This window comes from Ranitomeya variabilis, chromosome 3, assembly GCF_051348905.1.
Source record: "Ranitomeya variabilis isolate aRanVar5 chromosome 3, aRanVar5.hap1, whole genome shotgun sequence".
NCBI classification, from domain to species: Eukaryota; Metazoa; Chordata; class Amphibia; order Anura; family Dendrobatidae; genus Ranitomeya; species Ranitomeya variabilis.
In genome coordinates this window covers 732,972,752-732,994,240 of record NC_135234.1, presented here as the reverse complement: position 1 = coordinate 732,994,240, position 21,489 = coordinate 732,972,752, and the positions used below count along the sequence as shown (strand labels likewise).

At 47.3% G+C, this 21,489-nt stretch overlaps 1 protein-coding gene across 4 annotated transcripts in view; it reads right to left on the bottom strand.

The window, feature by feature from the left end:
• Positions 1-21,489, bottom strand: part of C3H11orf97 (chromosome 3 C11orf97 homolog) — a 151,798-nt gene that overhangs the window by 89,681 nt on the left and 40,628 nt on the right. For all 4 annotated transcript variants that reach the window (XM_077299839.1, XM_077299838.1, XM_077299837.1 and 1 more), the window contains exon 4: positions 6,927-7,040. In XM_077299839.1, the coding sequence (XP_077155954.1) occupies positions 6,927-7,040 (114 nt within the window). The remainder of the gene's footprint in view (positions 1-6,926; positions 7,041-21,489) is intronic.

The window sequence follows — 21,489 nt, the reverse complement described above, 5'->3', positions numbered from 1 at the left end:
AGAGATTATTAGGGAAAAGGAGGGCCACCGCAACTGAAGGGCCACTGCCTTGTGATTGCCCCCCAGGCTGAAAAATGCCAGCCAGCCCCTGCAAAGCCAACACACATGTTAAAAACAATTAAAAGTCAAAACGACTTGACATGAGAAGACCCAAATAGCTTCTAATAAAGCTTGAGACTGCCCCTCCCGAGGCCAATAGAAAGTCAGGATAGCATGGTTAATGCAATGAATTAGTAAGGCAATTGCTAGTGAAGGTTGGAACAATGTATGCAGGTACCAGCAGTGATTCAATATAAACACAGACAGTAAGCAAAAATAATATGCAAGACTGAACACCTTCAGAGTAGCAACAAGCCAAAAAAGATCAGAACTGCCACACGCCAGATCAACCCTATAGTGGGCAAAAAGCCACTTGATTAACTATCTGCAAAATGCAGGTATCACTAATAGCACCTACACAAGCTGATGAAATAAGTTGAGAACCTTGCTGTGCAAGATAATAAAGTGGCTGATACAGACCCAGAATGGCGCATGGTGCATATAAAAGGCCCGGGAGCGGGGGAGCCCGTGGAGATGCCCGACGCGTGTCGCCACCGTAAGGTGGCTTCGTCAGGGGCTGGGGATGGAGTCAGCCAGGTATTCTTAAATATATCATCAAATAATAAAGAATAAACAGCAGCTGTGGTAATTACCTCAGATTATAGAGCTTGCTGGGACATACTTCACTGAAAGACGGCGTGCTAGAGTAAACTCCCAGGTAGCATACAAAGTACTTTCTAAGTCCGATATGGAGGCCACTGCGCATGATCACTAACGTCATGAAGGTACAGCTGCGCAGTGGAGGCAAGCCTTTACCATGGTAACATGCACCGCTCACAGCTACATTGCGCCTGCGCACCGAAGCCCACCACACCCTAAAGTGGGACTAATACTAAAAGTACAGAGACGCACACAATTATACGGCGGCATCCACAGTTAGTATAAGAGAGTCTATGAGGTTTATGCCAGACAAACAAAATTTAATGGGAGCAGACCTGCGCATATCCCCTTATAGTTCCTATAATGATCATGCGCAGTGGCCTCCATATTGGACTCAGAAAGTACTTTGTATGCTACCTGGGAGTTTACTCTAGCACGCCGTCTTTCAGTGAAGTATGTCCCAGCAAGCTCTATAATCTGAGGTAATTACCACAGCTGCTGTTTATTCTTTATTATTTGATGATATATTTAAGAATACCTGGCTGACTCCATCCCCAGCCCCTGACGAAGCCACCTTACGGTGGTGACACGCGTCGAGCAGCTCCACGGGCTCCCCCGCTCCCAGGCCTTTTATATGCACCATGCGCCGTTCTGGGTCTGTATCAGCCACTTTATTATCTTGCACAGCAAGGTTCTCAACTTATTTCATCAGCTTGTGTAGGTGCTATTAGTGATACCTGCATTTTGCAGATAGTTAATCAAGTGGCTTTTTGCCCACTATAGGGTTGATCTGGCGTATGGCAGTTCTGATCTTTTTTGGCTTGTTGCTACTCTGAAGGTGTTCAGTCTTGCATATTATTTTTGCTTACTGTCTGTATTTATATTGAATCACTGCTGGTACCTGCATACATTGTTCCAACCTTCACTAGCAATTGCCTTACTAATTCATTGCATTAACCATGCTATCCTGACTTTCTATTGGCCTTGGGAGGGGCAGTCTCAAGCTTTATTAGAAGCTATTTGGGTCTTCTCATGTCAAGTCGTTTTGACTTTTAATTGTTTTTAACATGTGTGTTGGCTTTGTATTCAATAAAATCATTACTTTTTTACCTGTTTTTGCTGATCCCCAGTTTCTGGTCTGCAGCTTTTTCTTTGTATGAATTGTAAAGCATACTGCGCAAGCGCGAGAAGCAAGTTGTCTGCCCAGGCGCGAGATATCTCACAACGATGAGTATGATGCAGGAGGCATCATCCACGTCAAGGATGGCGAGCAGCAGGGGAAGGGATGGAGATGACCAAAGCCACGCCCATGGGAGAGGTGGGGTGGATCAAAGCCACGCCTATTGGACTGGACGGTCCCGATTAGCATACAGCGCAGGTGAAATCAAAAAGGTTTTCCGGGTTTATACAGGAGGAGTCACAAGGTTATATAAAGATTTAAGGAATGCAGTGCACACGCTGAGGAAGATGATATTTTCAGCTGCTATGTGACAAAACTGGTGACAGGCTTCCTTCGACGCAAAAATGTTATCCTGACACCCAGAAGCAGTGCAGCTTTAAATAGTAAGATGTATAATGCAGCTCTCCTGGATATCTGAAATCTGACTAGATGCCAGTGACATTTTTTTGTAATCTGCTTTATGTGACATCCTTTTATTTCAAGGAATATTACAGTTGTGACTGTCTGATGTTGTGGGTTGTAATAATCACCTAGGCAGGTTAACGATACAACAATTTTTCATTCCCTTGCATCCATGGTCTTACAGAAATTTCAGGTAGGTGGCCACAATGCAATGGCCCCCAGTCCAAAAGATCCCAACACAGGGCCGTTAGTTTCACTGCCCTGTACGAGCCGATAACCACTGTCTCCCAACTTTTTGTTGGCCCACAGCTTTTGTAATGCCCGCCAGTATAGTCATAGTCACAGTCCATGCTCCTCCAGACAACGAATTCCACGACCATAGCATGTGTATCCAGCTCCAGCCGGCTATAACTCCTTATAATAGGTCTTCAAATCCAGATGATAGATCCCATGACCGCAGAACATGTATCCAGCTCCAGCTGGCAACAACAGTCCTTAGGATAGTTAATCAAATTCAGACGCCAGATCCCACAACCGTAGCATGTGTATCCAGCCCAGCCAGCAACCGATCTCCAGTCTCCATAGGCCTTCCATACATGGGCACCAGGACCTCAGCAACAGATTCACCCCTTGAAGTCACCTCACCAACTCCCTCACTAAGCATGCTTATTCTACCTATCCTGGAATCAGGCCTCTAGATGGGCAGAAGTGTTCACACCCTCCCCCTTAAACATTTGCTGAAGAACTTTCCAGAAGCACAGCCTCCAGCCTGTCTGCAGGGTATATTAGGGATGCCCCCTGCAGAGAAGAACAAAGACACATATGCCCCACCCAGAAACAGATTTAAAAAAACTGGCCATCACATCCAAACATAGACTAAGGGTATGTGCACACGTTGCGGATTCTCTGCGGATCCGCAGCGTTTTTTGCAGTGCAGAAATGCTGCAGACCCGCAATTGATTTACAGTACAATGTAAATCAATGAGAAAAAAAAAATGCCGTGCACACTTTGCGGAAAATCCGCTGCGGAAATGCTGCGGTTTAAAAGAAGTAGCATGTCACTTCTTTTTTGTGAATCTGCAGCGTTTTTGTACCCATTCCATTATAGAAAACCGCAGGGGTAAAAAACGCAGCAAATTCGCAAGAAAACCGCAGCAAAAACGCACAAAAAAACGCTGCGAAACCGCACAAAAAAACGCAGGTGTGTTTTCTGCCAGGAGAGGCAGAATCTGCACCAGAAAGCCTAAGTGTGAACAGGTGCTGAACCTAGAGTCACCAACTCGTATACAGTCAAATAAATAAGGCAGCACACTGCGGCACTAAAACATGCAAACATGAAACATGAAAATTGAACTGCATTACTGCACTAGAAATATGAGAGCGTTTAGTGCATAGATTGGCCAATTCATGTGTACCTAGTAGCCACATTAAGGCATCTCTCATATACCAGGTCCTAAACTTTCCTTTCCTCGCTGAGAATAAACGTCTTCATCTGATTGGGTACCTGTGAAACCTCTTCTTAGACTAAATTTCTCTCTCTCTGTGGAGGGGGTACTGGACCTGCTGTGATTAAAACACCTGCGGCTAAGAGGCGGAGTGCTCAGTCAGAAGGCAAATGAATAGAGATTTCAAAAAACTGACCGTCCCAGAAACAGGACAGAAATGCTAATGTAGGCCTTATGTATACATGAGATCCAGTCCATCTGTCTTCCTCTGCTTACTGTCACTGTATGGAAACAATGATTTGTGAGGCTGAACAGTTTCCAAGAGAGATTTGTGCACCTTAAACTGACGAACAAGCAAATCTCTAATACACAAAATAATACGATTGACGTACCATAGCTCCATGCTGGAAGAATTCCGTTGCCAGCTCCTCACACCAGTCATCAACATTTATCAATTATCCAAAGGATAGGTGATACATGTTACATTAATCTGACCACTGGGACACAATACATTACACACTACTGCCGCTCCGTTACAACTACTGCCAGTCCATTACAAACCACTGCCGCTCCGTTACAACTACTGCCAGTCTGTTACAAACCACTGCTGCTCCATTACAAACCACTGCTGCTCCATTACAAACCAGTGCTGCTCCTTTACAAACCACTGCTGCTCCTTTACAAACCATTGATGCTCCGCTGCAAACCATCGATGCTCCGTTACAAACCACTGCTGCTCCATTACAAACCACTGCTGCTCCATTACAAACCAGTGCTGCTCCTTTACAAACCACTGCTGCTCCTTTACAAACCATTGATGCTCCGCTGCAAACCATTGATGCTCCGTTACAAACGACTGCTGCTCCTTTACAAACCACTGCTGCTCCATTACAAACCACTGCTGCTCCATTACAAACCAGTGCTGCTCCTTTACAAACCATTGATGCTCCTTTACAAACCATTGATGCTCCATTACAAACCATTGATGCTCCATTACAAACCATTGATGCTCCGTTGCAAACCACTGCTGCTCTGTTACAAACCACTGCCACTCCATTACAAACCACTGCTGCTCCATTACAAACAACTGCCGCTCCATTACAAACTACCAGCGCTCCATTACAAACTACCAGCGCTCCATTACACGCTACTGGTACTGCATTACAAACTACTGCTGTTCCTTACAAAAAAAACTACTGCTGCTACTCTTTGGAGGAACCCAAAGAATAAAGGAAATCTTCAATTTGTACAGGCCATCACCTGCAAAGTGTTCCCAAGGAACAAAGGTGAACAATCCGGTGCACAGCTCCAAAAGGGGTATAGCGGAAAACTTTTATTCAATCCATATTTTGTTAAAAACACTCACATGATTAAAAAACAGGACATTCTGAACAAAAGCTAGCTTGGCCTGGCTACTTTTCTTCAGGATTTCATATTTTTCTACCCCCATAATTTTGGGTTGATAATGGTCCGACAAGCCAAGCTAGAGATTAAAACCGATCAGGGCCAAAGAGTGCAATGTTCTGCTGAGCCTTTCTGTCTCTTTGTGCAATGATCGTGGAGATCACGGCATCTAGATCTAATGATCAAAACCCTTAATCTAATGATCGATTATTTTAACACAACCCCTGCTCTTTGCCTATTTTGATACATTTAGATACATGTGCATATTATTAAAATGAACAGATCAATTTAGTCACAGGGCTGATCGCAATCACATGCTGTGACTTCACTGAACTCTCAAATTGTGCCACAAGATTGTATTGTTCACGTACGGTTCATTGCATAGAGCCTCTCTCATCCTCACTTTATCTTGTCTACAACCCTGACAGTTATAAACGTATAATGTACGATCTACCTGCAGAACATTGTCCACATCGAGCCATCCTGGCAGATTAAACTGATATTAAAAAACTAGAAATAGCTGAAAAATTGCATTTATTCTGACCCGTCACCTCTCGAAAAGTCTCTGGGATGCTGAAATAATTTCTTAAGGGAGTGTAGGGCTCAGTTCATATAATGCACATTTCAAGGCCCAGAGTATAAAAAAATAGTGTTTAGCCGTGCGCACTACTGCCATCTGCTGGCGGCTTAGGAGCTGTTTGGCCAAAGACGTGTCGAAGAAAAAATTTTCGGCTGCACTATCTGTTAGGAATATGTAGCGCAAAGTATAATTAAAGAAGAATAATTATAAAATTCAAATGCAGAATATATGGCATTGATTAAAATTGGGTCTTCTTCCTGGTACCGGTTGACATATCCACAACTTACCCAATTGCTATATCTAACATATGGGTCATTAGAGTGAGACCCATCCCTATACAAGGGTGTAGGCATTGTGGCTAGCAAATAATATATTGTGGCCATCTTGGAAGAATAGTGGCCAACGTGGCTGATATAAGTGACATTGTAGGTGGCATAGGGTCATTATTGCTATTACAGGAAGCGATTAGATGCTGACATGAGGCTTCATAGTTGGCATAATGGACTTTGTAGATGGCAGAGGGGGACATTATTTCTATTTGTAGGGGGCATTATGGCCTATATAGGTGTGTTTTGATTTGGGATACTTTGTCAGGAGATGTTTTTGCTATATGTGTGATGTGAATAGCCGCCTGAGGAAAGTCTTCTAGCACGTCGCGATAAAGTACTGAATGTGTATCGTGAAAAATTGAAGTCCATAAAGAAATTCAAGCAAGGGTAAAGGGGTTGTCTGGTGAAAACAAGTGGTCACCTATCCATTGGATAGGTAATAACTAATAGATATACGGGGGTCTGACCTCTGAGACACACATCGATTGGAAGAACGGGGCACTTTTATCCCACTTAGCATGCTCTACCGCCGCTCCATTCATTCAGGAAAAAGCCAAGTGCAGAGCTCAGCAGCCCCATGGAGAGTGAATGGAGTGGCACTCCGGTATGTGACTGCAGCTCTGTTCCTAAAGGGATAAAGGTGCTCCTCCGTCCGGCCAATCATGGCAAGTCTCCAGAGTTCGGACCGCCACCATCTATAAGTGATCATTGATCCTTTGGATAGGTGATAACTTTTCACAGGACTACCCCAGATCTTCTCAATTTCTAACAGTGCCCCCGATTTTGTCCACGAATTGATGACTACTTTTCCTTCTCTCCGCTTTTGCCTCTGATTCTCCTGATTAAGTGATTGGGATTAGGCTGTGTAGGATGGGGTTAAATCTCACCCTTGTGTCTGGAGTAATGGCCTGGTTGGGTCAGGAAGCTGTTCCTGTAGGGAGCCGCAGATCCATAAATTTGGGTATTCTTCTCGACCTTCAGAATCTTATCCATCTGTACAGCTAGAAGAGAAAAGTAAGCACCGATGTTACAACTGTAGTTTATACACTATACTATAAGAATGGTACAAGGTTTGTGACGTCTCAGGAAAACAACACTTTATTTTACAAGCAGCCAAGGCTGGATGTTCTACCCATTCCAGGGCTCCGTGGAGGATCCTCTGGTGTTTTGTGAACCGTACACAGTTGTACATGATGAAAAATAACATGACTAAGCCCATCATTACACTGGGAATAATATGCAAATTGTCCCTTCAGAGAGGAAGAGGACTTGAACTCTAGCGCCACCTATTGGAAGTATAAATCAATATCGACCCTTTAACGAGCCCTGTCACATGGCTTAGGATAAAAGCCAAAACCAAAATCTCAATTTGCACACACTGTGTTTCGGGGTACTGCCCCTCATCAGTGCAAAGTGTGAGATCTGGTTTGGCTGAGTGAGAGGAGTCTGACCGAGATCCAAGGTGTAATGTTTCTCTAGGCGGAGAGTGACATGTCAAGACAATTTGAATTGCAAGGCTCCTCACCTTGGTATGTCAGGCTTGACATGTTGCTCTCCTCAAAGAGAAGCATTGCTCCTTAGATACTGGGGATAATGTAACCCGGCACTGACAACAGGATCCATTAAAGAGGTTGTTTGATCTTATACTTTCTTGATTGCCACAGAAAGTGGTAATTGCACTTTGGAGGATTGACATCACGAACCAGCGGCATCATTGCACCCCTGGGCCAAACTGTGCGCTCTCTCTAATGCTGTTAATTAAGACAGCTTTGACTCTGCAGCAGCGGATGAGCCCAGGTTCCAATGATCCGGCCAGCTTTAGAACAGCGCTTACAAGCTCTGTAGGAAAACCTTGTAAGCACTGCGCTCCTAGACTAGGAGACCAGCAAGCTAGTGGAGGAGCAGCAAACTGTATAATTAAAAATCACTTTGGAGAGGGAAACGGAGAGGAAAAGTCAATTGCAAACTTCACTTACTTTGCAATTTTACCCATCAATTATAGTGAGAATAACCCTTTAAAGGGGTATTCTCAAGTTCAGGAGATATCTCTTATCTATAGTATAGTGATATACTTCCCGATCACTGGGGGTCTGATTGCTGGGACCCCCATTAATCTGGAGAACCGATGCTCTGAAGAAACCTGTGTGAATGGAGTGGTGCTAGATCATGTGCACTGCTTCTCCACCCTTTCTTATGGGACTACCACAGACCAGAAGACCGCAGCACTTGGGTATCTCCAGTGGTTTCATTAAAAATGAATGCAGTGACATGGCACACGACTGACCACTGCACTATCTACACGGTTCTCTGGATTGGTGGGGTTCCTAGCAGTTGGGTCCCCAGTGTTCAGAAAGCTATTCTTTATCTCAAGGATAGGGCATAACTTCCAAATTTGAGAATACCCTGTGATATATGTGATGCAGTAACCCCTGTAACAGGTAGGGGGCGCTGCATGGTCTCCCCGGGATGTGCACGGAGTTGTATTGAGGCCGTGAGAATTGACCTGCAGTGATGTCAGGATCACGTGACCAGCCCATGTGATCCATTACTGTGGGTGTGGTTACAGGTACATAACGTGACCAGGGTGTGGGTCACAGGTTCCTGTGTGGTTCCAGTGTTGGACCTGGAGGGTCCAAGTGCAAAATCCCTGAGGGAGTTCCTGAGGGCTCGGTGTGTTCCTGTGTTGGAAGCCTGGGAGGAGGCTTCCTGGAAAGCACCTGCTGGCGTGGGAGGTCCTAGGAGGAGGACCGGATCCCGGAGCAGTGCACAGTGGAACTGGGGAAGATACAGTCCTTCGGTGGGTCTGGACTGACTAGTGCGTGCCGGCCAGGCAAGTCGGTGATCCCTGTAAGGCAGCTTACCCGGAGGTGCGGACTGGCAAGGAGTCAGCAGGTGGAGCCGGAGCTCCCGTCAGGTATCGTACAGGCCGGTAGTGCTTGTGAAGTTCTATGAACTGTGTGGTCTCCCTTGGGAACTGGTTAAGGGAGGACCAGCGTGTTAGTGGCCGTGAGGCAAAGCCGTACACTGAAGTGTTAGAAGCTGCAAGTAAATATCACCAGTTGGTGCCTGTTGTGTTTCATGTTATGAACTGTGCGTACCCCGGTTTATGAGGCTTAATAAACCGCATGGACTGCTTTGTTTTATAAACCCGTGCCCGTGTGCTTGAATATCGCGGCCAAGTGAGTGTCCCCCAACACTCTCAGTAAGAGAAACCTTACAATTGGTGGAGAATGCGGGCAACAATCCCGCTAGCACACGTGGAGTTAATTGCTGTGGCAGAGCCACGAAGGTGACAAGCGTCTAGCGGTAACTCGGCGGGGTTACGAAAGTGACAAGCGTCTGCTGTGACTTGGCGGGGTCACGAAGGTGACAAGCGGCAGCGGTGGAGCCGTGCAGAGACGTGTGGAGAGTAGCCGTGGTTGCAGCGAGAGGTTCCACAGCAGGCGGAGCTGTAGTGGCTTGTGGTTGGCAGCACCTGGAGGTGCCGGTTGTGTGTGACTGCAGCGGGAGCTGTGGCGGTACCAGCAGGAGCTGGTGAAAGTGACATAGAAAAAAAAAATAATATTTTTTTTTCTTTTTGTGCAGACTCTTAAAGGGCCAGTACAAGCCCAGAGACATTGGGGTGTACTGTGTGTACTGGGGCCTGAGTACCGTGGGGGAGTCCACGGGGTGTATCCCAGGGAAGGGATTATCCCTAATAGTGAGCGGTGGCCCAAACGGGGATGGTTGCCCAAAAGGGGGCGGAGACCCAAAAAGGGGCGGTAACCCGAATAGGGGTAATGGCCCAAAAAGGGGTGGAATCCCGAAGGGGGGCTGAATCTCGAACCGGGGTGGTATCAAAAAGCGGAGCACTTGCCCAGAAAGGGGGCGGAGCCAAAAAAGGGGCGGCAATCAGTGAGGTGTCACAACTGCGTCCTTTTTGGCTGGATGGAAAGTGTGTGCAAGGGTTGATAGACCCGGGGAGAGAAGCGTCTGTGCTGAGAACCCGTCCAGGAGATTCTGTGTTACCTGGCGACACTGAATATCTCCAGGTAGCCACTATCTACATTGTCGCAGCGGAGGTTTCCACATACCATGAGGTGGTTGTAGACCCGATCTTGCCGTTTCCTATGGTAATAGGACAAGATTTGGTAGCACTGTGGGAAAAGGCTGAAGTGTTTGTGGATATAATGTGGATGTCAGTTAGTAAGGTTGAGAAGGCAGGCCTGACCAGAGGGAAAGGTTCGACTGCCCAACTAACTGACCTGACGTCACTTGAAGTGTGCCACAATACGACTGGTAGTGGTCTGCTGGATAAAACATGTGGAGCTGACACCCAGACAGAGAGTGACTTGCAGGGTCCTCAGACTGTGGGGTGTGACACAGATTCTGGGGGTGACTGTGACAAGTCATGGCCAGTAACAAACGCGTATGCCCTGGTGACAGGTGGAGGACGGGGTCCAGGACCTGTGGTAACGGGTGGAGGACGGGGTCCAGGACCTGTGGTAACGGGTGGAGGACGGGGTCCAGGACCTGTGGTGACGGGTGGAGGACGGGGTCCAGGACCTATGGTGATAGGTGGAGGACGGGGTCCAGGACCTGTGCTGACGGGTGGAGGACGGGGTCCAGGACCTGTGGTAACAATTGGTGGCGACTCCCATTCAGACGGTGACGCCAGTGGAAAAGAGTGTAATAAGGTTGACTCAGGCAATTCTTCCTCCCGTCGCCGGAAACGTAAAAGAGCCAAAGGGGCTGAACCCGTTGCTCCGTGTGAGGAATTGACGGAAGATGCTGAGGACCTGGGGTGTATGAAGTACTCTGTAGTCCCAGGGAAAAGGGACGAACCTAATGACGTCACCGCTGAGACCCTGAGAGGGCCGACCCTGACCGTGCAGAGTCGGAGGGTGCGGAAGTGGAGGAGGCCACCAAGGAGATGGTGCCGGAAGTGAATACCTCCTCAAGTGATGGATGTTTCACCAGTCCGGAGGATGGGAGAAGCGAGATGGAATTGGTTATAGAGACGGTGAACGACCATGTCGAACGAGAAAGGGTCCTGAGACAAGCGGCTGAGCGCAGAGTGGATGAGCTAGAAAAGGAAGTCTCTGAGCTCAGAGGCCACCTGTTCGGATGGCAAAGTGTGTATCAGACCCTAAAGGAAGACATTGTAGTGCTTAGAGAAGCACTAAAAGGCCCTCTACAAGGAAAAGAGGTGGTGGTCGCAGACTTCTCGTGCCAGTACCAGAGTGGTAATGAGAGTAAAGCTGAAGAGGAGTTGGCGCTAAAAGCAGAACAAGATCGTCACCCGGTTGTGACAGGTGTCTTGATGGAAAGGTCCATGGCAAGGCAGGAGCCATCTGTTCTTGAAGGAAGTGAGACTCCGCTCTTCAAGTGCGTGATAGATGTACCCGTAGAGGCGCAAGCTGCATGTACCCGCGAGGGTGTGCATGAGGCCTTTAAAAAGGCAGTGGAAGCGTCTAGTGTGCACTGGGCACTGGAGACGAAACAGTTGGTGGTACTGTCTACTAAGGAAGTCACAGTGAAGAGGGTGGCTGTCCTGAGGGACATGCACCTACGGTGCCTCCGCACGAAGCAGAGGGTCCTGTGGGAGAATGGTGAGGCCACTCGTTGTTTGGAGCAAGCCAGGAAAGCTCAAAGTCGTCTGGGCTTGGTAGAGGACACAGTCCAAGTGCCCAGAGCTCTGGTAGCGAAGCTCATTGGCCGATTTGGAAAAGCGATGCAGGAGATGGTGGATGTGTCAGGTGTGAAGAGACTGAGGATTCCGGCTGAAGACGAGGCCCAGGTGGGTGAAGATGGAATGGTGTCATTCCTGGTTGTCGGGTCCAAGGAGAGTCTAGCGAATATCCGGATGCTCCTGAGGTATCGCGTGGCCTACTTGAGAGAAATAGAGCAGCTAAGACTGTACAGACGGCAGGTCAATAAACAGCTGCAGAACATAAGGTGGCGGCCGCCTTCTTCCCAAGGAAAAGGAAACAAAAAGGACATGTACAGTAGTAGACGTAGTGATGGAGGGTCAGACTCCGATCAGTTGCTAGTCTCGACTGTAAGTGGGACTAATGTCCGTACCAACCGTGGGTGGCGACCCTGGAGAGAAAGGTCGAGTAAAGAGACAAACTTGACTAAAGGTTTGGTGTCACGGACAGACTGTAACTTAAGGGCCAAAGCTCAAGGACTACATGTTGACCGCTGGGGGCGGGATAAACTCAACAACTGGATGGGTCTGTGTGATGCTCAAAACCGACTGAGACGGTTCTCTCGACAGGTAGGGCAAGGCAACGTGCATGACATATCCCGTGATCCCACGTGTATGACAGGTGTTCAACCCTACAGGTGTGAACAGAGGGGGGGGATATGTGATATATGTGATGCAGTAACCCCTGTAACAGGTAGGGGGCGCTGCATGGTCTCCCCGGGATGTGCACGGAGTTGTATTGAGGCCGTGAGAATTGACCTGCAGTGATGTCAGGATCACGTGACCAGCCCATGTGATCCATTACTGTGGGTGTGGTTACAGGTACATAACGTGACCAGGGTGTGGGTCACAGGTTCCTGTGTGGTTCCAGTGTTGGACCTGGAGGGTCCAAGTGCAAAATCCCTGAGGGAGTTCCTGAGGGCTCGGTGTGTTCCTGTGTTGGAAGCCTGGGAGGAGGCTTCCTGGAAAGCACCTGCTGGCGTGGGAGGTGCTAGGAGGAGGACCGGATCCCGGAGCAGTGCACAGTGGAACTGGGGAAGCTACAGTCCTTCGGTGGGTCTGGACTGACTAATGTGTGCCGGCCAGGCAAGTCGGTGATCCCTGTTAGGCAGTTTACCCGGAGAGGTGCGGACTGGCAAGGAGTCAGCAGGTGGAGCCGGAGCTCCCGTCAGGTATCGTACAGGCCGGTAGTGCTTGTGAAGTTCTATGAACTGTGTGGTCTCCCTTGGGAACTGGTTAAGGGAGGACCACACAGTTCATAGAACTTCACAAGCTCCACCTGCTGACTCCTTGCCAGTCCGCACCTCTCCGGGTAAACTGCCTAACAGGGATCACCGACTTGCCTGGCCGGCACACATTAGTCAGTCCAGACCCACCGAAGGACTGTAGCTTCCCCAGTTCCACTGTGCACTGCTCCGGGATCCGGTCCTCCTCCTAGGACCTCCCACGCCAGCAGGTGCTTTCCAGGAAGCCTCCTCCCAGGCTTCCAACACAGGAACACACCGAGCCCTCAGGAACTCCCTCAGGGATTTTGCACTTGGACCCTCCAGGTCCAACACTGGAACCACACAGGAACCTGTGACCCACACCCTGGTCACGTTATGTACCTGTAACCACACCCACAGTAATGGATCACATGGGCTGGTCACGTGATCCTGACATCACTGCAGGTCAATTCTCACGGCCTCAATACAACTCCGTGCACATCCCGGGGAGACCATGCAGCGCCCCCTACCTGTTACAGGGGTTACTGCATCACATATATCACAACCCCTTTAAGGTCAGGTAATAGACAAACCTATTTGATGCTCAACATAGAAGTTGGTGCTTATAAGAATATGCCTTGCAGCAAACAAATTTAGTATATAGTAATTGTACATGTAAATAACATAGGGTACTTAGTTAACGCTATTTTGATTTCAAAAAAGGCATAAAAGTCATCCCACCAAAGGGTACCCATGGATGGGTGTCTCAGAGGGGCCCTGTCAGGACTCTGAACATTTTTTACCTTTTGTGCATTACTGCCCTTTTCCAAGATGGCGTCTTTGGTCTCATGTGCACTGTGTCTTCCTGCTATAAAACTCCACCCCAGCCTTTAGCCTGTGGTAGAGTATTCTGCCTTGCATCCAGCTGCTGACCTCTGATTACTCCCTGGCTATATACCTGCTCCTGTGAACCTGTGTGGTGATCCTGCTACTCTGCTCTGAGTTCCTGCTGCATACACAAGTTTCCAGTAATCCTCCTTCATCTGCTGTTCGTGTTTACTTCCATCTGCATTTGCTGGATATGTAAGCTGTTTCTGCCTTGCAATAACCTGAGACTATTTTCCCAGACCTCCCTGGTTGAGCTAAGATATGATTTGCACTGCCTAATAAGCATATCTATCTGTGCCTGGACTAAGACAAGGATTTATTCGTGTCAAGTATCCTCAAGAATAACTGTGCTTCACAGGGCCGGCCCGAGAGATTACGGCGCCCTAGGCGAAACTATTTTGTTGCGCCCCTACTACTTTTAGGCCACGCCTCTGACCACACCCATTCATAACTAGCCACACCCATATCCACATCCCAACCACACTCATTTGGCACTGCTGATCACGCTGTTTCATAAAGAATAATTATAAACTAAAAAATATGGCCACACAGTGCTCCATACTGTATAATGGCCACACATGATGCTCCATACTGTATAATAGCCACACATGATGCTCCATACTGTATATTGGCCGCACATGATACTTCGTACCATATAATGGTCACACATAGCTACTCCTACACACGCGGCTGCGCTCCGTACACACGCACTCTGCTCCATACACCTCGTACACATTTAGCTCCGCTCCATACACCTCATACACACACGACTCCACTCCGTACACCTCATACACACAGCTCCACTCCGTACACCTCATACACACACGGCTCTGCTCCATACATCTCATACACATTCAGCTCCACTCCATACACCTTTTGCAAAGATTTTTTATAATTTTTTCTATTTTTTCTCTGGCGCCCCCTTAGGGTTGGTGCCCTAGGTGGCCGCCTAGTTCGCCTATACGTTCGGGGCGGCCCTGGTGCTTCATAGACTTTCTGCTTGATTGCATTTTCTTCTGAAGTGTCCTATAGACTGCTAAGCTGCGTTTATTATTTGCACCAAGTGTTGTGGACTTGAGTTTCTCTCTGCACCTGTTTGAATCACCGTGTCATAATATAGACTTTACCACTTATAAAACTGTGTCCTATAGTTGTCTTGTTCCACGCAAAGAGTCTCCGGAGTTATCCCCTATAATTATTACTGGATACTCTAGCCTAAAAAAAAGGAGACAGCTGGAACAATGACTGCAGAAAGCAAATTAGAGCAGGTGTTTTCCATAATTAGATCACTGCAGAAAGATGTGGAAGGTCTGCAAAAGAAGTTTGGAAGCTTTGAACGCAATCAACAAGTGTTTGGACAAACTTTGCAGGACTTGAGCAACCGCATGGCAGCCCAGGAAAACAAACTTGCTGGCATAGAGTCCCAGTATGGACGGGCTTTTCAGGACATAAGCACGCAAATAGCTGCACAAGTGACTTTACCCTCTGGGCAACCGCCACCAGCTGGCCCACATAAGTTGCCCCCATTCAGATTTAATGGTGATCGCGACAAATTTCGTGGCTTTGTGAATCAATGTTACTTACTGAGCGTAGGCAGGAGAAATTTGCTGCATATAACCGTGTTTCTAACTTTTCCCTTCCTTCCAAAGAGCCTGCAGGTAAAACCTCTCGGGAGGTGGAGGAGGTGCCCATGCAAATTGATTCCGTTCAGAGGCGCGAGATCATTGAGCGCCGGGAGCATCGCCTTTGTGAAAGTCTATGTTTCTACTGCGGCCAGTCTGACCACTTCTTGATCAATTGTCCTAAGTGTCCTAGACGACCTAACAAGGTGCTAGCAGCAATAGGGGAGTATGACAACTGTGGTGATGAATCTGACATCTCTGAATGTAGCCTGCCTTTAAACGCTGTATTCCATTCACTTCACCCCCCAAGGAGCTGAAGGAAAAGAACTCTCACTGCTCTCTCCCTATTAAGATCCTGTGTTCAGGACAGTGGATTTCCAGTTCAGCTATGATTGACTGGTGCAGGTGGCAATTTCATGGATATCGCATTTGCCAAGGAACATGGTATTAAAATTCAGCAAAGAGCCTCTCCAATTACCATGGAAACAGTGGATGGGTCACCTTTAATCTCTGGGCCTGTGGATCAGGAGACCGTACCCCTTGAAATTTTGTTGGAGCCTAATCATCAGGAGCAACTTTCTTTCTTGCTAATTTCTTCTCCTCATTTTCCTGTGATTTTAGGCATTCCTTGGTTGCATTCTCAGAACCCAATTATCAACTGGGAGACCAAGGAGATTATCTTCCCAACAAGGAGCAACTCAGCGTTAACAGAAGCTGTCCCTGAGTCCACGGCTACGGAACCACATGTACAGGTATTTTCTTTACCTCCAGCTTATAAAGAGTTCTCTGACTGTTGTGAATTAGACTTTTTTGGCTCCCTCTAGTGGTTACTAGTGATATGACTCTGGGATTTCCTTCCCTCTGTCTGCACCCAGCTGGGTCGTTACTTCAGGGGTGTTGCTATATAAACCTCCTGGAACCTTAGTCCAGTGCCTGGCATCGGTGTTATCAGACACATTCTGTTTGCTCCTGTTTGCTGGTCCTGGTTCGTGTTAAATTAAGCTAAGTCTTGCTTCTTTGTTTTTTGGGTTATTTGTTTGCTATCATTTTTGTCCAGCTTGTACTAAATGTGATTGCTGACTTTGCTGGAAGCTCTAGGGGGCTGGTGTTCTCCCCCCGGGCCGTTAGACGGTTCGGGGGTTCTTGAATTTCCAGTGTGGAGATTTTTGATAGGATTTTTTGCTGACCATATAAGTTATCTTTCTATATTCTGCTATTAGCTAGTGGGCCTCTCTTTGCTAAATTCCTAGCTCATTCTTATGTTTGTCTTTTCCTCTTACCTCACCGTTGTTATTTGTGGGGGGCTTCTATCCAACTTTTTGGGGTATTTCCTCTGGAGGCAAGAAAGGTCTTTCTTTTCCCTTCTAGGGGTAGTTAGCTCTCCGGCTGGCGCGAGACATCTAGGATCAACGTAGGAACGTTCCCCGGCTGCTGGTATTTGTGGTGCTAGGATTAGTTATATGGTCAGCCCAGTTACCACTGCCCTATGAGCTGGTTTTCTGTATTTACTGACTTAGCATTATTCCTGAGACCCTCTGCCATTGGGGTCATAACAGTATGCCAGGCCAATATTGAATGTTTAAAGCATTGCAGAAGTGGGATAATAAGAAAGGAAATTCTGATTTTTTTTTTTTTCCTTCCTTCTCTTCCTCCCCTTTACCTTTGAGTGGCGTGTGCTTGCTGCAGACATGAATGTGCAGACCTTGATTACAAGTGTTGACCAGCTGGCAGCTCGTGTGCAGGGTATACAAGATTTTGTTACCAGTAGTCCTATGTCTGAACCTAAAATACCTATTCCGGAATTGTTTTCTGGAGATCGATTTAGGTTTAGGAATTTCAAGAATAATTGTAAATTGTTTCTTTCTCTGAGACCCCTTTCATCTGGAGATTCTGCTCAGCAAGTTAAAATTGTTATTTCTTTTTTACGGGGCGACCCTCAGGATTGGGCTTTCTCGCTAGCGCCAGGAGATCCGGCATTGGCGAATATTGATGCGTTTTTTCTGGCGCTCGGATTGCTTTACGAGGAACCCAATCTTGAAATTCAGGCAGAAAAAGCCTTGCTGGCTATTTCTCAGGGTCAGGATGAAGCTGAAGTGTATTGCCAAAAATTTCGGAAATGGTCCGTGCTTACTCAGTGGAATGAGTGTGCTCTGGCCGCAAATTTCAGAAATGGCCTTTCTGAAGCCATTAAGAATGTGATGGTGGGTTTCCCCATTCCTACAAGTCTGAATGATTCTATGGCGCTTGCTATTCAAATTGACCGGCGTTTGCGGGAGCGCAAAACCGCTAATCCTCTGGTGGTGTTGTCTGAACAAACACCTGATTTAATGCAATGTGATAGAATTCAGACTAGAAATTAACGGAAAAATCATAGACGTCAGAATGGGTTGTGTTTTTACTGTGGTGATTCTACACATGTTATATCAGCATGCTCTAAACGCCTAACAAGGGTTGTTAGTCCTGTCGCCATTGGTAATTTGCAATCTAAATTTATTTTGTCTGTGACTTTAATTTGCTCTTTGTCTTCTTACCCTGTTATGGCGTTTGTGGATTCAGGTGCCGCCCTGAGTCTTATGGATCTGTCATTTGCCAAGCGCTGTGGTTTTGTTCTTGAACCGTTAGTAAATCCTATTCCTCTTAGAGGTATTGATGCTACGCCATTGGCGGAAAATAAACCGCAGTTTTGGACGCAGGTGACCATGTGCATGACTCCTGAACATCGGGAGGTGATTCGTTTTCTTGTTCTGCATAAAATGCATGATTTGGTCGTTTTGGGTCTGCCATGGTTACAGACCCACAATCCAGTCCTGGATTGGAAGGCAATGTCTGTGTCAAGTTGGGGCTGTCAGGGAATTCATGCTGATTCCCCGCCGGTGTCTATTGCTTCCTCTACTCCTTCGGAAGTTCCTGAGTATTTGTCTGATTATCAGGATGTATTCAGTGAGTCCAGATCCAGTGCTCTGCCTCCTCATAGGGACTGTGACTGCGCCATAGATTTGATTCCAGGTAGTAAATTTCCTAAGGGAAGATTATTTAATCTGTCAGTACCTGAGCATGCCGCAATGCGTTCATATATCAAGGAGTCTCTGGAGAAGGGGCATATCCGTCCATCCTCTTCCCCTCTTGGTGCGGGATTCTTTTTTGTGGCTAAGAAGGACGGATCTTTGAGACCTTGTATTGACTATCGGCTACTGAATAAAATCACTGTAAAATTTCAGTATCCTTTGCCTCTCTTGTCGGACTTGTTTGCCCGGATTAAGGGTGCCAAGTGGTTCACCAAGATAGATCTTCGTGGTGCATACAACCTTGTGCGCATTAAGCAAGGTGATGAATGGAAGACTGCATTTAATACGCCCGAAGGTCATTTTGAGTACTTGGTGATGCCTTTTGGGCTTTCTAATGCTCCCTCAGTATTTCAGTCCTTTATGCATGATATTTTCCGGAAGTATCTGGATAAATTTATGATTGTTTATCTGGACGATATTCTGGTTTTCTCTGAAGATTGGGACTCACATGTGAAGCAGGTCAGGATGGTGTTTCAGGTTTTGCGTGAGAATGCCTTGTTTGTTAAAGGCTCAAAGTGTCTCTTTGGAGTACAGAAAGTTCCCTTTTTGGGGTTTATTTTTTCCCCTTCTGCTGTGGAGATGGACCCAGTCAAGGTCCGAGCTATTCATGAGTGGACTCAACCCACGTCAGTTAAGAGTCTTCAGAAGTTCTTGGGTTTTGCTAACTTCTACCGTCGTTTTATCGCTAATTTTTCTAGCGTTGTTAAACCTTTGACGGATATGACCAAGAAAGGTTCTGATGTTGCTAACTGGGCTCCTGCAGCCGTGGAGGCGTTCCAGGAGTTGAAGCGCCGGTTTACTTCGGCGCCTGTTTTGTGCCAGCCTGATGTCTCACTTCCCTTTCAGGTCGAGGTGGATGCTTCTGAGATTGGGGCAGGGGCCGTTTTGTCACAGAGAGGCCCTGGTTGCTCGGTAATGAGACCATGTGCTTTCTTCTCTAGGAAGTTTTCGCCTGCTGAGCGGAATTATGATGTGGGCAATCGGGAATTACTGGCCATGAAGTGGGCATTTGAGGAGTGGCGTCATTGGCTCGAGGGTGCTAAGCATCGTGTGGTGGTCTTGACTGATCACAAAAATTTGATGTATCTCGAGTCTGCTAAACGCTTGAATCCTAGACAGGCCCGCTGGTCATTGTTTTTCTCCCGTTTTGACTTTGTGGTCTCGTATTTACCAGATTCAAAGAATGTGAAAGCTGATGCTCTTTCAAGGAGCTTTGTGCCTGACTCTCCTGGAGTCACAGAACCTGTTGGTATTCTTAAAGAAGGAGTTATTTTGTCAGCCATTTCTCCTGATTTGCGACGTGTGTTGCAGAGATTTCAAGCTGGTAGACCTGACTCTTGTCCACCTGACAGACTGTTTGTTCCTGATAAGTGGACCAGCAGAGTCATTTCCAAGGTTCATTCCTCGGTGTTGGCAGGTCATCCGGGAATTTTTGGCACCAGAGATCTGGTGGCTAGGTCATTTTGGTGGCCTTCCTTGTCACGGGATGTACGGTCATTTGTGCAGTCCTGTGGGACTTGTGCTCGAGCTAAGCCTTGCTGTTCCCGTGCCAGCGGGTTGCTCCTGCCCTTGCCTGTCCCGAAGAGGCCTTGGACACATATTTCCATGGATTTCATTTCTGATCTCCCGGTGTCTCGGGGTATGTCTGTCATCTGGGTGGTATGTGATCGCTTTTCAAAAATGGTCCATTTGGTGCCTTTGCCTAAGCTGCCTTCCTCTTCCGATCTGGTTCCTGTGTTCCTTCAGAATGTGGTTCGTTTACACGGCATTCCTGAGAATATTGTGTCTGACAGAGGATCCCAGTTTGTTTCCAGGTTCTGGCGATCCTTTTGTGCTAGGATGGGCATTGATTTATCGTTCTCGTCTGCCTTTCATCCTCAGACTAATGGACAAACTGAGCGAACTAATCAGACTCTGGAAGCTTACTTGAGGTGTTTTGTTTCGGCAGATCAGGATGATTGGGTGACCTTCTTGCCGTTGGCTGAGTTTGCCCTAAATAATCGGGCTAGTTCCGCTACTTTGGTTTCGCCATTTTTCTGCAACTCTGGTTTCCATCCTCGTTTTTCCTCGGGACATGTGGAGCCTTCTGACTGTCCTGGAGTAGATTCTGTGGTGGATAGGTTGCAGCAGATCTGGAATCATGTGGTGGACAACTTGAAGTTGTCACAGGAGAAGGCTCAGCGATTTGCCAACCGCCGCCGCGGTGTGGGTCCCCGACTTCGTGTTGGGGATTTGGTGTGGCTGTCTTCTCGATTTGTTCCTATGAAGGTCTCCTCTCCTAAATTTAAGCCTCGCTTCATCGGTCCTTACAAGATATTGGAAATCCTTAATCCTGTGTCCTTTTGCTTGGATCTTCCGGTTTCGTTTGCCATTCACAACGTGTTCCATAGGTCTTTGTTACGACGCTACGTTGTGCCTGTGGTTCCTTCTGCTGAGCCTCCTGCTCCGGTGTTGGTTGAGGGCGAATTGGAGTACGTGGTGGAGAAGATCTTGGATTCTCGTCTCTCCAGGCGGAGGCTTCAGTATTTGGTCAAGTGGAAGGGTTATGGTCAGGAGGATAATTCCTGGGTGGTTGCCTCTGATGTGCATGCGGCCGATTTGGTTCGTGCCTTTCACGCTGCTCATCCTGATCGCCCTGGTGGTCTTGGTGAGGGTTCGGTGACCCCTCCTTAAGGGGTGGGTACTGTTGTGAATTAGACTTTTTTGGCTCCCTCTAGTGGTTACTAGTGATATGACTCTGGGATTTCCTTCCCTCTGTCTGCACCCAGCTGGGTCGTTACTTCAGGGGTGTTGCTATATAAACCTCCTGGAACCTTAGTCCAGTGCCTGGCATCGGTGTTATCAGACACATTCTGTTTGCTCCTGTTTGCTGGTCCTGGTTCGTGTTAAATTAAGCTAAGTCTTGCTTCTTTGTTTTTTGGGTTATTTGTTTGCTATCATTTTTGTCCAGCTTGTACTAAATGTGATTGCTGACTTTGCTG